The 15,378-nt window shown below is 55.5% G+C and overlaps 2 protein-coding genes across 2 annotated transcripts; both read right to left on the reverse strand.

The window, feature by feature from the left end:
* Window positions 1-216: 216 nt before the first annotated feature.
* mtch2 (mitochondrial carrier homolog 2) lies at window positions 217-11,521 on the reverse strand. The gene is made up of 13 exons (XM_079242195.1): window positions 11,409-11,521; window positions 7,881-7,965; window positions 7,186-7,292; window positions 6,942-6,968; window positions 5,259-5,315; window positions 4,516-4,573; window positions 4,332-4,383; window positions 4,206-4,265; window positions 2,419-2,512; window positions 2,105-2,152; window positions 1,956-2,023; window positions 1,808-1,883; window positions 217-649 (listed from the first exon to the last, which is right to left on the reverse strand). Exons 1-13 carry the CDS (start codon window positions 11,493-11,495, stop codon window positions 563-565), a joined length of 906 nt encoding a protein of 301 aa, XP_079098321.1. The 5' UTR covers window positions 11,496-11,521; the 3' UTR covers window positions 217-562.
* Window positions 11,522-12,302: 781 nt separating this feature from the next.
* LOC306758113 (hatching enzyme 1.2-like) lies at window positions 12,303-13,822 on the reverse strand (the record flags this gene model as incomplete). Its single annotated transcript, XM_079243323.1, has 7 exons — window positions 12,303-12,441; window positions 12,510-12,591; window positions 12,774-12,952; window positions 13,029-13,149; window positions 13,235-13,390; window positions 13,471-13,516; window positions 13,745-13,822. 7 exons carry the CDS (start codon window positions 13,820-13,822, stop codon window positions 12,303-12,305), a joined length of 801 nt encoding a protein of 266 aa, XP_079099449.1.
* Window positions 13,823-15,378: the final 1,556 nt, after the last annotated feature.

The following is a 15,378-nucleotide window of genomic DNA, read 5'->3' on the forward strand; positions in this document are numbered from 1 at the left end:
AACACAGTACGGATCAGGAGAACCAGAACCGGTTTCACATCCGATCTCACACAAACCGTCTGAACAAGAGAGACCAGGTGGAAAAATGTGTTTTTATTTGGTTCAATCAGTTAATAGAAGCGCTGCCGGTTTTTAATCAGGTTCTGTACATCCACACGTCCTCCAACAAGCTCCTTCCTTGCTTTCATTAAATTACCCCCCCACCCCCCCGCAGGGTGATTTCACCAACATACAAGACAAACATGACACCCAGATCAATCACACAGGAATCATTAGACGCTACCACATGCAGACAGACGCCATCTCAACATGTCAGGTTAGAAAAGACACGATGCGTGTACGAGTTGCGGCCGAACCCGCAGGTCGTTAAAAGAATTACTACGTTAGTCAAGGTTTGGATGACTTTGAGGAGCAGCTGAAAGTAAGTGGAAACATGAGGCCAGGCGGGCTGCGTTGTAAACAGGTGCATACAAAACGATCCGCTCCAGCTTTCCAGCCCCGGATCAAGCCACGCACACGGTTCTGTTTCATTATCACAGCTACGTTCAGCTCTGCTCCAGCTTTAAGAAAATCTCTTCTGGTCCATGGCGTACATCTTCCCCGCTGGAAGCTTCCGGAAAAACAAGCTGTTGCCTCTGCTCATGTTGCCCTGAAAGAGAGACGCAGGTTAACCACCACCACGTTTCACTCTGTTTTATGTTCTAAAGCAGGAGCGTCCAGCAACGACGGCCCCAGCTCTCCATGTCTCCCTGCTGCAACACACCTGACTAATACATCAGTCAACTTCAGTGGCTGTTGGATCCAATTACTGGAAGCCAGGTGTGTTGGAGCAGGGATACATGGAAATCCTGCAGGGCTGGGGCCATCGAGGACAGACTTTCACCTCACTGATCTAAAGCCGAAGCTTGTGATGCTTGTCAGCCTGCAGACCCTGCTGTCCTCACTGCAGCACCTCCACCTCACACTGTTTCCATGTTTCCACACGTCTTCCTGCTACTATCTACCTGCTGTCCTCACTGCAGCACCTCCACCTCACAGTTTCCATGTTTCCACACGTCTTCCTGCTACTATCTACCTGCTGTCCTCACTGCAGCACCTCCACCTCACACTGTTTCCATGTTTCCAAACGTCTTCCTGCTACTATCTACCTGCTGTCCTCACTGCAGCACCTCCAGCTCACAGTTTCCATGTTTCCACACGTCTTCCTGCTACTATCTACCTGCTGTCCTCACTGCAGCACCTCCACCTCACACAGTTTCCATGTTTCCACACGTCTTCCTGCTACTATCTACCTGCTGTCCTCACTGCAGCACCTCCACCTCACAGTTTCCATGTTTCCACACTTCTTCCTGCTACTATCTACCTGCTGTCCTCACTGCAGCACCTCCACCTCAGCTGCATCCCAAACGTCTTCTTGGCTTTATTCCAGCCATAGAGGATCATTATTTTCCTGCTTTTCTCATCACTTGTTGATCTTTGGCTGCTCCTGATTGGACGTTACCGTCAGTTTAAGCTCTCTGATTGGTGGAAAGTCTGACAGGAAGTGTCTTCATCATCATGTCCAGGTGGAAATAGAGGTCTCTTAGCAACATGGTGGTGATGGTGATGAAGATGTGATAAATAATGGTGGATTTACCATCTAGAGTCTCTGAATAAACACTATATGTTGTGTCTGGATTGTAAACCTCCTGGATGGATAGAAACGCTGGAAAACCTTCGTAGACCAGCTGGAGGGTCACATGACCATCTCAGAGTTAGAGTGCCTGACCTCGGGGGGGGGGGAGTGGGGGGGGGGGGGTTCGGTTACCTCTCTGCTTAGATGCCTCCAGCAGTGCACCCAGGTTGGATATACAGCTGCATATGGCGGCAGGCCCCCGGCGAGCCTGGTGGGACAGAAACATGAGTCTCCTGGCGACAGGAAAGACGTCACAACTGCAGATAAAATGGACGCTCACCCGCAGTTATTGACGGCCATGAGATTGGACACCAGAACAAAGGGGTAGGTGAGCATACTGGCGAAGAACTGGAGGAAGAGCAGAAGAAGAACATGATGAGAAGACAGGTAAAGGCGCCGTGAGGCTACGCCGGTGTCCGTCAGACTCACCCCCGTCACGGCCTGAGAGCAGTTCTTTATTTCCCCCGTGTGACTCATCTGCAGAGAGAAACGGCATCCAGTCAGACGGATAGACGCCACGCCGAGTCGCCATGATTCACGTCACAACCATACGTTTTAATCCAGACGGCTCCGCCCCTTCTAATCCAGACAGCTCCGCCCCTTCTAATCCAGACGGCTCCGCCCCTTCTAATCCAGACGGCTCCGCCCCTTCTAATCCAGACAGCTCCGCCCCTTCTAATCCAGACGGCTCCGCCCCTTCTAATCACTATTCCTCTGCCAGAGCTGAAGAAGAGGCGACTTACCGCGTCATCGATGGCGTAGGTGTTGATGACGTGAGCCAGCAGGTTGCAAATCCACAGAGACAAGATGTCACCCAGAAGGCGAGGAATTAAACCGCTGGGGAGGGAAAGTCATCGTTACCATAGAAACATCTGGAAACATCTGCTAAACATACGTCTGGGTTCAGTCTAAACGCATGAGGCAGGGCGGGGGTAGTCTGGACCAGAGACGGACCGCTGGTCCCCGAGACGGACCGCTGGTCCCCGAGACGGACCGCTGGTCCCGAGACGGACCGCTGGTCCCCGAGACGGACCGCTGGTCTACCGCTGGTCCCCGAGACGGACCGCTGGTCCCGAGACGGACCGCTGGTCTACCGCTGGTCCCCGAGACGGACCGCTGGTCCCGAGACGGACCGCTGGTCCCCGAGACGGACCGCTGGTCTACCGCTGGTCCCCGAGACGGACCGCTGGTCCCCGTGACGGACCGCTGGTCCCCGTGACGGACCGCTGGTCTACCGCTGGTCCCCGAGACGGACCGCTGGTCCCCGTGACGGACCGCTGGTGCCCGAGACGGACCGCTGGTGCCCGAGACGGACCGCTGGTGCCGTGACGGACCGCTGGTCTACCGCTGGTCCCCGAGACGGACCGCTGGTCCCCGTGACGGACCGCTGGTCCCCGAGACGGACCGCTGGTCCCCGTGACGGACCGCTGGTCCCCGAGACGGACCGCTGGTCTACCGCTGGTCCCCGAGACGGACCGCTGGTCCCCGTGACGGACCGCTGGTCCCCGAGACGGACCGCTGGTCCCCGAGACGGACCGCTGGTCTACCGCTGGTCCCCGAGACGGACCGCTGGTCCCCGAGACGGACCGCTGGTCCCCGTGACGGACCGCTGGTCCCCGAGACGGACCGCTGGTCCCCGAGACGGACCGCTGGTCCCCGAGACGGACCGCTGGTCCCCGAGACGGACCGCTGGCGCTGGTCCCCGAGACGGACCGCTGGTGCCCGAGACGGACCGCTGGTGCCCGAGACGGACCGCTGGTGCCCGAGACGGACCGCTGGTGCCCGAGACGGACCGCTGGTGCCCGAGACGGACCGCTGGTGCCGTGACGGACCGCTGGTGCCGTGACGGACCGCTGGTCCCCGAGACGGACCGCTGGTGCCCGAGACGGACCGCTGGTGCCCGAGACGGACCGCTGGTGCCCGAGACGGACCGCTGGTGCCGTGACGGACCGCTGGTGCCGTGACGGACCGCCGGTGCCCGAGACGGACCGCCGGTGCCGTGACGGACCGCCGGTGCCGTGACGGACCGCTGGTGCCGTGACGGACCGCTGGTGCCGGTCCCCGAGACGGACCGCTGGTGCCCGAGACGGACCGCTGGTGCCCGAGACGGACCGCTGGTGCCGTGACGGACCGCTGGCGCCGGTCCCCGAGACGGACCGCTGGTGCCCGAGACGGACCGCTGGTGCCCGAGACGGACCGCTGGTGCCGTGACGGACCGCTGGTGCCCGAGACGGACCGCTGGTGCCGTGACGGACCGCTGGTGCCGGTCCCCGAGACGGACCGCTGGTGCCCGAGACGGACCGCTGGTGCCCGAGACGGACCGCTGGTGCCGTGACGGACCGCTGGCGCCGGTCCCCGAGACGGACCGCTGGCGCCGGTCCCCGAGACGGACCGCTGGTCCCGTGACGGACCGCTGGTCCCCGAGATGGACCGCTGGTCCCCGAGACGGACCGCTGGTCCCCGAGACGGACCGCTGGTCCCGTGACGGACCGCTGGTCCAGAGCTGGTCTCGAGAAGAGAAAGTACTCACGCGAAGAAGCCGAGGACGCCGTCCTCCCTGTAGACGGTGACGAGGGACTCCAGCACGCCGCTGAGGACGGAGACACCTGTCAGTCACTCTTCAGTCACATCAGAGGAGAAAAGAGGAAAAACTAACCTGTACTTCGTTTCCCTGCCGATGAACTGGACCATACACCGCAGAGTGATCACTGGAGACAGGAGGCAAGGTTACACACACACACACACACACACACACACACACACACACACACACACACACACACACACACACACACACACACACACACAGAGAGAGAACTTCCGATCCGCTGAAGACTCACCGTGGAACGGATGTGTGACGATGGTGGCGCAGGAGCGAGCGATCATCTCTCTGGAGGTCTGAGGATGTTGAGCAGAAGGATCAGGTCTGAAACGTCAGACTTAGTGGCGTCACTCCCGTCTGCGTTTTCATTTAAAGCCACTTTCAGGAAGAAAAGCTGCACCGGGACTTTCAGACGCTTCCGTTCGCTTCGACTCGTCTCTCCGTTTCTGAATAAAACCATTCCTGCCTCCTTCAGGTGTTCCGGCAGCTTCTCTCTTTAGTCCAACGTCAGAAACAAGCGGAGAGAGCTGCGATGCCGGAAACGTTCCGGAACAACGGCTGGTTCCTGCTACGCGCGGAGAGGAAGGAATATCTGGACACATTCACACCGATTCCACGGCGCAGCAGGAACACCAACCTCCATGTTCAGTGAAGCGAACGCATGGATTCATTGCCTCAGCATAAAAACAGAGATCAAATAAAAATGAAGTAAAAAAATAGGAATAAAATAAAAGTGTTTACATATAAAATAATATTATTAATAATAATAATAATAATAATAATATAATAATCTGTGTGCAGAAACTCGGGTTATAACCACAAAGCGGACTGTCCAATAAGAAGGCAGAATGAATGGAGAAGCTTCCCGCCACCATGAAGGGAAAACGGCGTTTTAACGCGGAATCTGTTCTAACAAAGTCCGTTGGATCCGACCTTCATATGGCGAGTTACAGAAAGCGTGTCGGAGGAACGGCGTCTTACCTCGCTGACGACGTGCTGCAGGGTGCCGTCCGCAGCCTTCTGGTGGCCGCTCCGGATCTGGACCACAGATCAGAGAAAACATCCGATTACACACCGGTTACAGTCCTTCCTCTGTAGACCGGGCCGGTGCCGGCCCGAACGGACCGACCCCTGGGCCGGCCCGAACGGACCGACCCCTGGGCCGGGCCGGACCGACCGACCCCTGGGCCGGGCCGGACCGACCGACTCCTGGGCCGGCCCGAACGGACCGACCCCTGGGCCGGGCCGGACCGACCGACCCCTGGGCCGGCCCGAACGGACCGACCCCTGGGCCGGCCCGAACGGACCGACCCCTGGGCCGGGCCGGACCGACCGACCCCTGGGCCGGCCCGAACGGACCGACCCCTGGGCCGGCCCGAACGGACCGACCCCTGGGCCGGGCCGGAACGGACCGACTCCTGGGCCGGCCCGAACGGACCGACTCCTGGGCCGGGCCGGACCGACCGACTCCTGGGCCGGCCCGAACGGACCGACTCCTGGGCCGGCCCGAACGGACCGACCCCTGGGCCGGGCCGGGCCGGGCCGACCGACTCCTGGGCCGGCCGGAACGGACCGACTCCTGGGCCGGCCGGAACGGACCGACTCCTGGGCCGGCCTGGCCGGCCCGAACGGACCGACTCCCGGGCCGGGCCGAACGGACGGACCGACTCCCGGGCCGGGCCGAACGGACGGACCGACTCCTGGGCCGGCCGGAACGGACCGACTCCTGGGCCGGCCCGAACAGACCGACCCCTGGGCCGGGCCGGACCGACCGACTCCTGGGCCGGCCCGAACGGACCGACTCCTGGGCCGGCCCGAACGGACCGACTCCTGGGCCGGCCGGAACGGACCGACTCCTGGGCCGGCCTGGCCGGCCCGAACGGACCGACCCCTGGGCCGGGCCGGACCGACCGACTCCTGGGCCGGCCCGAACGGACCGACCCCTGGGCCGGGCCGGGCCGACCGACTCCTGGGCCGGCCCGAACGGACCGACCCCTGGGCCGGGCCGGGCCGACCGACTCCTGGGCCGGCCCGAACGGACCGACCCCTGGGCCGGGCCGGACCGACCGACTCCTGGGCCGGCCCGAACGGACCGACTCCTGGGCCGGCCGGAACGGACCGACTCCTGGGCCGGCCTGGCCGGCCCGAACGGACCGACTCCCGGGCCGGGCCGAACGGACGGACCGACTCCCGGGCCGGGCCGAACGGACGGACCGACTCCTGGGCTGGCCTGAACCCCGAGCCGGACCTCCAGCCTGACCACGGGTCGGGACCAGAACCCAGAGGAAGCTCCAGTCCAACTTCTTCCTGTGTTTTTCCGTATTTTCTTGCTCCCAGCGAACCAGAACCAGAACCAGAACCGGGACTGAAAAGTTTCGTCTGCAGGATGAATGAGGACTTCCTGCTACGCTGCGACGGCGTGAGTTCTGCAGCTTTCACACGAGCTTTTGCCCGGTTCTGACTCACATTAAGATCCATTTTCTGTCTCTAATGACGGCGGTATTCAGTCCCACACAACGTCCGACTTCTGGCCTCAATCTGAACCTCGGGGGAAGATCTGGACCACAAGCTCAGTTTTTTATTCTCGTCAGATTCCACCCAAACTTTATTCTTCACCAGTCAGCAGAAAAGGTTTGAGTGGGACGGAACATCTGGATGTCTTACCTGAGATGCACCACGTTCCTGACATTTCTGTAAGACAGGAGAGGAAACGTGACTAGAAACAGCATGTGGTCAGACTTCCAGCCGGACAGAGCGGACGCCATGAAATCCGTTCAACCTGACATCCGACTGCTGCAGCTACTCATTAAAGAAAAACACGTGAATATGCCAAAGAATCCAAGGTTACAGAATATACTTCAGCCGTGGGTCTGACTGCAACAGATGTCCCTGCTGTCATCCAGCCTACCTGCACAACTTTGCTGTGCACGACGGTGCCGATGGAGCTGGCGCAGAGCCTCGGGACCAGACCTTTCAGGAGACCGGCTTTTCCATCCACCTTTATGATGTGTTTTGCTGTAGAAGGAAGGAAACACACTTTCCTTAAAAAAACTAAAATAATTCACATGTAGGGAAACTTTTAAGCTGTGGAGAGATTGGTATTTATGAAGGAGTCTCTGTACGATGGGGCCTGAATAGCTGCGACCTCTCTATGTTCAAGTTAAGGAAAATAAACACGCAGAAATGTTTTGGCCTTCCCTGCAGATGGAAGGAGAAACGTGTGGTCTGATTGGTCTAAACCTGCAAACCGTCTAAGGACAGGTCCACAGATTAACGTCTGTCACGGTGCAGCAGAAATCACATGAAAGCTAAAAGATAGACTTCATTCTGCAGCAGCACCGGAGTCCCACAGCAAGACGAGCAGGATCACCCAACATTGTGAACCCCAAGCTGAGCATGGAGAGCTTCATTCCTCAGAACTTTAACGGGTCTTTAGACGAGTAAAAACCACACCTGCAGCCAGGTGTGGTTTAAATCTGATTAAATCACTAAAGAACCTTTAATGAAACCTGTTTTACAACATTCTGGCTCTCCTGACGAACCCAACGAAAAGCTGGAGTCTGGAAACGCCCGTCTCCACGGTGACAGCAGGGTCAGACTCACCATAAGCAAAAAAGCCGGGCAGCTGGTGGACCTGTCTGCCGAACAGGTTGCGGCCCAGGCTGGGGGGGAGCGGCTCGTGTCCCACCTGAAGACAGGACATTCACATCAGCAGCACGACAGACGGCATGTCAACAAACCTGCGTCCTCAGAGTCTTCATGTCCACACAGCGACCAGCTGACATGTTGGCCCCGTCCACCTGTCTGTCCACCTGTCCGTCTGTCCACCTATCCACCTGTCTGTCCGCCTGTCCACCTATCTGTCCACCTGTCCGCCTGTCCACTCGTCCACCTGTCTGTCCGCCTGTCCACCTATCTGTCCACCTGTCCGCCTGTCCACTCGTCCACCTGTCTGTCCGCCTGTCCACTCATCCACCTGTCTGTCCGCCTGTCCACCTGTCCGCCTGTCCACTCGTCCGCCTGTCCACTCATCCACCTGTCTGTCCGCCTGTCCACTCATCCACCTATCTGTCCACCTGTCCGCCTGTCCACCTATCTGTCCACCTGTCCGCCTGTCCACCTATCTGTCCACCTGTCCGCCTGTCCACTCGTCCACCTGTCTGTCCGCCTGTCCACTCGTCCACCTGTCTGTCCGCCTGTCCACTCATCCACCTATCTGTCCACCTGTCTGTCCGCCTGTCCACCTGTCTGTCCGCCTGTCCACTCATCCACCTATCTGTCCACCTGTCTGTCCGCCTGTCCACCTGTCTGTCCGCCTGTCCACCTATCTGTCCACCTGTCTGTCCACCTGTCTGTCCGCCTGTCCACTCGTCCACCTGTCTGTCCGCCTGTCCACTCATCCACCTGTCTGTCCGCCTGTCCACCTATCTGTCCACTTGTCCGCCTGTCCACTCGTCCACCTGTCTGTCCACCTGTCCGCCTGTCCACCTGTCCGCCTATCTGTCCACCTGTCCACCTATCTGTCCACTTGTCCGCCTGTCCACTCGTCCACCTGTCTGTCCGCCTGTCCACTCATCCACCTATCTGTCCACCTGTCTGTCCGCCTGTCCACCTATCTGTCCACCTGTCCGCCTGTCCACTCATCCACCTATCTGTCCACCTGTCTGTCCGCCTGTCCACCTGTCTGTCCGCCTGTCCACTCATCCACCTATCTGTCCACCTGTCCGCCTGTCCACCTATCTGTCCACCTGTCCACCTATCTGTCCACCTGTCCACCTATCTGTCCACCTGTCCGCCTGTCCACTCGTCCACCTGTCTGTTGTGCTGGAAAAATCTTTGTGGATGAGAAACAACGATGCTGAGTCAAACTGCCTTTGTTAGTTTATTCACACAAATGATACATGTAAGTCATACATGGAGAGATCTCTGAGAAGTAAAGAAAGTCGGCAGCTTATATAGTTCCGAAACTCCTCCTCTGTGGCTAGGCAGACCATATGAAACAATCATTATCTCTTATTTAAGACTAAACTGAACTCACTAAGCATCAATCACTTACTATATTACTTTATTACCTTTAACCTCTAACCTTTAGACAACTGGTCAACCAAGCAGTTGACAAAAACAGATGCGCTGCAGGAAACTCTTCCTGCCTCTAACATTACCAGCGCATTCCATTGAGAGGTCATACATGAGTTAAAGAAAGCAGTTCACAATGAGTACAATGTCTGAACTTTATCTACATGGACTACAAAATACAACAAATCAATGTATATATGTCTAATATCTAATACAAATCAAACTCATAACAATTTTCCAACACACTGTCCGCCTGTCCACTCGTCCGCCTGTCTGTCCGCCTGTCCACTCGTCCACCTGTCTGTCCGCCTGTCCACTCGTCCACCTGTCTGTCCGCCTGTCCACTCGTCCACCTGTCTGTCCGCCTGTCCACTCGTCCACCTGTCTGTCCGCTTGTCCACTCGTCCACCTGTCTGTCCGCCTGTCCACTCGTCCACCTGTCTGTCCGCCTGTCCACCTGTTCGTCTGTCAACACACTTTATCTCTTTTTTAATAGTTAGACAGTCGGCCTGATGACAGCCGTTCAGGCTAGCTGCTCAGGTAAGGGTTGCTAAGGTACTGGTCCAATAGAACTGGTCCAGTGGAACTGGCCCAATGGAACTGGCCCAATGGAACTGGCCCAATGGAACTGGTCCAGTGGAACTGGCCCAATAGAACTGGCCCAATAGAACTGGTCCAGTGGAACTGGTCCAGTGGAACTGGTCCAGTGGAACTGGCCCAATGGAACTGGCCCAATGGAACTGGCCCAGTGGAACTGGTCCAGTGGAACTGGTCCAATAGAACTGGCCCAATAGAACTGGCCCAATGGAACAGAATCGGGACCTGGATCCTGGCTGTTGAGTCGTTCTGAATCATGACTACATGATTAAATCACTGAAACCCGAAGTCCAACCTGAACTTTAAAGCATTTTATTGCTATAGACTTTAAACAGTGTGAATCTGTCAGACATGAGGGTTTTAAAGGTGATTTCTGATGTAAACATCAGTTTAAAGAAGCAGTTAGCAGTTTAAACGCCTTCTGGAACCGGGTTTAAAAGCCTCCAGGAACCGGGTTTAAACCCCGTCAGGAACCGGGTTTAAAAGCCTCCAGGAACCGGGTTTAAAAGCCTCCAGGAACCGGGTTTAAAAGCCTCCAGGAACCGGGTTTAAACCCCGTCAGGAACCGGGTTTAAAAGCCTCCAGGAACCGGGTTTAAAAGCCTCCAGGAACCGGGTTTAAACGCCTCCAGGAACCGGGTTTAAACGCCTCCAGGAACCGGGTTTAAACGCCTCCAGGAACCGGGTTTAAACCCCGTCAGGAACCGGGTTTAAACCCCGTCAGGAACCGGGTTTAAAAGCCTCCAGGAACCGGGTTTAAAAGCCTTCTGGAACCGGGTTTAAACCCCTCCAGGAACCGGGTTTAAACCCCGTCAGGAACCGGGTTTAAACCCCGTCAGGAACCGGGTTTAAAAGCCTCCAGGAACCGGGTTTAAACCCCGTCAGGAACCGGGTTTAAAAGCCTCCAGGAACCGGGTTTAAAAGCCTCCAGGAACCGGGTTTAAACCCCGTCAGGAACCGGGTTTAAAAGCCTCCAGGAACCGGGTTTAAAAGCCTCCAGGAACCGGGTTTAAAAGCCTCCAGGAACCGGGTTTAAACCCCGTCAGGAACCGGGTTTGAAAGCCTCCAGGAACCGGGTTTAAACCCCGTCAGGAACCGGGTTTAAACCCCGTCAGGAACCGGGTTTAAACGCCTCCAGGAACCGGGTTTAAACGCCTCCAGGAACCGGGTTTAAACCCCGTCTCCACGGCGCTGTGGGACAGAAGGTCACCGGGACATGAGAGGAACCTGCAGCCCTTCTCCAGACATTCCCAGGAGACGTTTGGTCCTGAAATCTGGAAGCTGGAAAACTGGAAGCTACATTTCTGACCAGAAACCCAAACAGAAACTTAGTTTCCATGAATATCTGACAGTTTTCCCCCCAGGCCACCAGCTGGACCCTGTTCCCCCCCCAGGCTGGGTCTGCAGCCGCTGCAGGACCATCACCGCGTCCGGAGGCCGGCGCGCGCCATCCCCTTACCTGGATCAGGACCTTGATGTACATGAGAGGGTGAGACAGGACAGTAAGTCCCGATCCCAGCAGCACCTGACCACACGTGTCCGCCATCTTCAGAGAGACAGGGAGACAGGAAGCTGTCCTCTTTCTTCTGGAGCTGCCAGATAAAAGCGGCCAAATTTAACTCTGTTTAAACGGTACCGCCCCCTGGTGGCGGCAGGTGGCAGGACACTCCCAAAAAGATAAACTGTTAAATTATTATTATTATTATTATTATTATTATTATTATTATTATTATTATTAATAATAATAATAATAATAATAATAATAATATTAATATTGGAGTCGTGTCACAGGTTTTATCATTATGAAATTTCCAAATAAGATATGAAGTAAATGAAACAATAATGGAATTCATTTTAAAATGTTTTAACAATAAAAAATGAATGTTTAGCATTCCTGAGGTTGTTGTTCTAATAAATCCACTAAAAATAAGCTACATATTTAAAAGAGGGGAGAAAAGACGCAGTTCCGCAGAGTTTTGTTGTTTAAGAAACTATGAGTCACTTTGAGAAAAACCTTAGCCTATCGTTTGTACGTCTTCCCATCTTATTCTTTGACAGGAATGAATCATGGACACAAACAGACAAAGCGCTTCTGTGCCTGGAAGACAGATTTTATTTATCAGAACAAAGACAAGACACGGATCTGAAATACAGCAGGGTCTGGATCGAGGTTTCCTCTAGTCCTGGTCCGCGATGGACAAAGGTGGTTGGGTCAGATCTGCTGCACATTCAGCCTTCTCTCTGATCCGTCTTCCAGCTCATCTGGACAGGATCCTCTGTGACAGAGCAGAGCAGTGAATCAGCTTTGACAAAGGGTCATCAAGCTTTGCTGGACCGGAAACTCACAACCAGCTCATGTGGACTCACAGCACTTGTAGAGTCTGTTGAGCCTGTCGATGTCGTTGCGGCTCATCTCCTTAGCATTTCCAAAGGAGACGTTGGGATTAGGGATGGGGAGCATGGTGGGCTGGTTGTTCTTGGAGAAAGCATACCTACACAGGACAGAGTCGTTGGTCCCAGCCAGGCGTAAAACATACACAGCTGGGAGAGTTCGTCTTACTTGTGATACTGCATGACAGAGTTGTAATCGTAGGAGGTGCCCTGGTTGAGGGTGTCGATCTTCCTGAAGTTGTGCTCCATTCCTGAGAGAGAAGAGAGGACAGAGTTTGTTTAAATGCAGAAGTTTCCTCTGATCAGTCGGGATCCACCTGCAGCCTGATTTCAGGTTCAGGTCCCACCAGATGGCAGGAGACGTCCAGAAACTGAGGAAGGAGACTCAACCTTTTCTGTGGTTTTATAGATCACATGCACATCGCTCCCCTACCAGACTGGACGTTCTGCAGCAGGACTCGAATGTGGCTGTCTCTGTCCGAGCGGGTCTGCTCGTGGTTGAAGCCCAGAGCGTGGAGCAGCTCGTGCTGGACGGTGCCGTGGTAAAGACATCCACTCCTGGCCAGAGACACCACCTGCTTACCACCACGACGGCCAACGTAGGAGTAGCAGCTGGACGGTAGCGGAGACAAAGTGACGTTTAGCGACAGTTTTCATCTGAAGCTGCTCATTCATGTCAGACCGGTACCCGTTCTGGGACTCGATGCTCAGCCAGTCGCGGTCGCTGCTTCTGCTGGGCCTGAAGCGGATGCAGGAGAAGGAGGAAAAGGACTCCAGGCCGCGGGTGATGATGGCCTTCTCTCTGGAGGCTGGCGGAATGACAGCAGACTCAGTCCATCAGAGACGACTGTGTTTGGGGATATTTAGTCTCTCCAGCCTCAGTGTGACACTCACAGAATTGGTTGGTGATGTAATAAGGAAGGTAGACCTTCCCATCAGTCCATTTGCCCCACATGCAACCCCGGCTGGTGCAGGGGTCAGCGTTTCTCTCGGCCTCGCTGTCGATGGCGACGTCTCCTTCGGTCAGGATGGGATCGTCCTCAGAACGGACTGAAACACATCACAGAGAAACTTCAGCTTCAGTGAAGGATGAAACGGGTCCACGGTGGGACGGCAGCAGCTGGACTCACTCAGATTTCTGTTGGCTCTCTCCAGAAGTTCAGAGACAGACAGATCCTCAGCGCTGTCCTCTGCTGGGAGACATCAGAAACAAGACAGTTTCACTTTACAGCCCAACACACCAGTCACAGCTGATGTGTGTAAAACGCTGAGCAGAAGCAACGTCATACCTGCCGGCAGCTTCAGGGGCAGATCAGAGGAGAAAACAACCGTTAACGAAAGCAGCCAAGTGAGCAATAAAGTAGCTGGAAGGTGTTAGACACGAGAGGCTTTCCATGGTCCTACCTGAGTGTCAGCCCAGCAGCAGGCGGACAGCAGCAGGACAGCCAACGCAGACAACCTGGACACAGACCAGCGAGCCATCCCAGTAAAACCTGTAGGATAGAGTATTATCCAATCAGAGCACAGGAGCAAGTCCTCCCGCCTCACTGCATCCAGGTGCAGACGTCCGAGTAGGTCTTTACGCTGAAAACAGCTGCAGCAGAACTCACCTTGGACCCTGTGAGGATCAATGCAGGCTGGACTCCCGCAGGGGGCTTTTATATGCCGAGTCCGTCCAAATACAGGTCATAGAAGCAAGAAAAAGCAGAGAATCAACAAAACTGCAGGCTTATCAGTCGCACCCTGCCTAAACGCGGCGTTTCAGATCTCCGTATCAGTGCAGAGGGTGGGAAGTGGACACTTGTTGAGTTGGAACGTGGAAAGAATTATAGGTGCAGCTCAGCTACCATGAAGCAGCAAAGCTGCTGCTTCCTCTGCCTCTGTTTCCGGTAAAACCAAAAATGAAACGTCACACAACGCGCTGTACATCGTTACTAAAAGCAAAAACAGGAAAGAAATGAAATGAGATCATCTAAAACCTCTTCATAGCCCACCTTCAGTCCCATCACAAGAACACAGCTCTTCAGCACAGACTGCAGCTCCAAATGATGACAAACTGCTTCACAACTTTATGTCAAAGAAAAATAAATTACAAATGCATCCAAAAAGTGAGTGATGTTTCGCATCGTTAGCACCCTTTCTTCTTCTGACATCTGTCTGTAAACATCTGGTGAGTGAGGAGAGCAGCTGCTGGAGTTTCAGGAGAGGAATGTCGTCTCATCCTGGTCTGATGCAGGACTCCAGTTGCTCTACTGGTTTCTGCCTCCATGATGCTCCACATGTTTGTACTGGTGAAAGGTCTGGACTGCAGCAGACCAGTTCTCCTGTTCCACCATCAGGATGTGGTCCAGCGTGGTCCTGCTGGACCAGTTCTCCTGTTCCACCATCAGGATGTGGTTCAGCGTGGTCCTGCTGGACCAGTTCTCCTGTTCCACCATCAGGATGTGGTCCAGCGTGGTCTTGCTGGACCAGTTCTCCTGTTCCACCATCAGGATGTGGTCCAGCGTGGTCCTGCTGGACCAGTTCTCCTGTTCCACCATCAGGATGTGGTCCAGCGTGGTCCTGCTGGACCAGTTCTCCTGTTCCACCATCAGGATGTGGTCCAGCGTGGTCCTGCTGGACCAGTTCTCCTGTTCCACCATCAGGATGTGGTTCAGCGTGGTCCTGCTGGACCAGTTCTCCTGTTCCACCATCAGGATGTGGTCCTGCTGGACCAGTTCTCCTGTTCCACCATCAGGATGTGGTCCTGCTGGACCAGTTCTCCTGTTCCACCATCAGGATGTGGTCTTGCTGGACCAGTTCTCCTGTTCCACCATCAGGATGTGGTCCAGCGTGGTCCTGCTGGACCAGTTCTCCTGTTCCACCATCAGGATGTGGTTCAGCGTGGTCCTACTGGACCAGTTCTCCTGTTCCACCATCAGGATGTGGTCCTGCTGGACCAGTTCTCCTGTTCCACCATCAGGATGTGGTCCAGCATGGTGGAAGGTCTTCCCTGAAAGAGACGTTGTCTGGATGGGAGCAGATGTTTCAGCATTGAT

The sequence above is a fragment of the Telmatherina bonti genome (assembly GCF_933228915.1).
Source record: "Telmatherina bonti genome assembly, chromosome: 1".
Taxonomy (NCBI): domain Eukaryota; kingdom Metazoa; phylum Chordata; class Actinopteri; order Atheriniformes; family Telmatherinidae; genus Telmatherina; species Telmatherina bonti.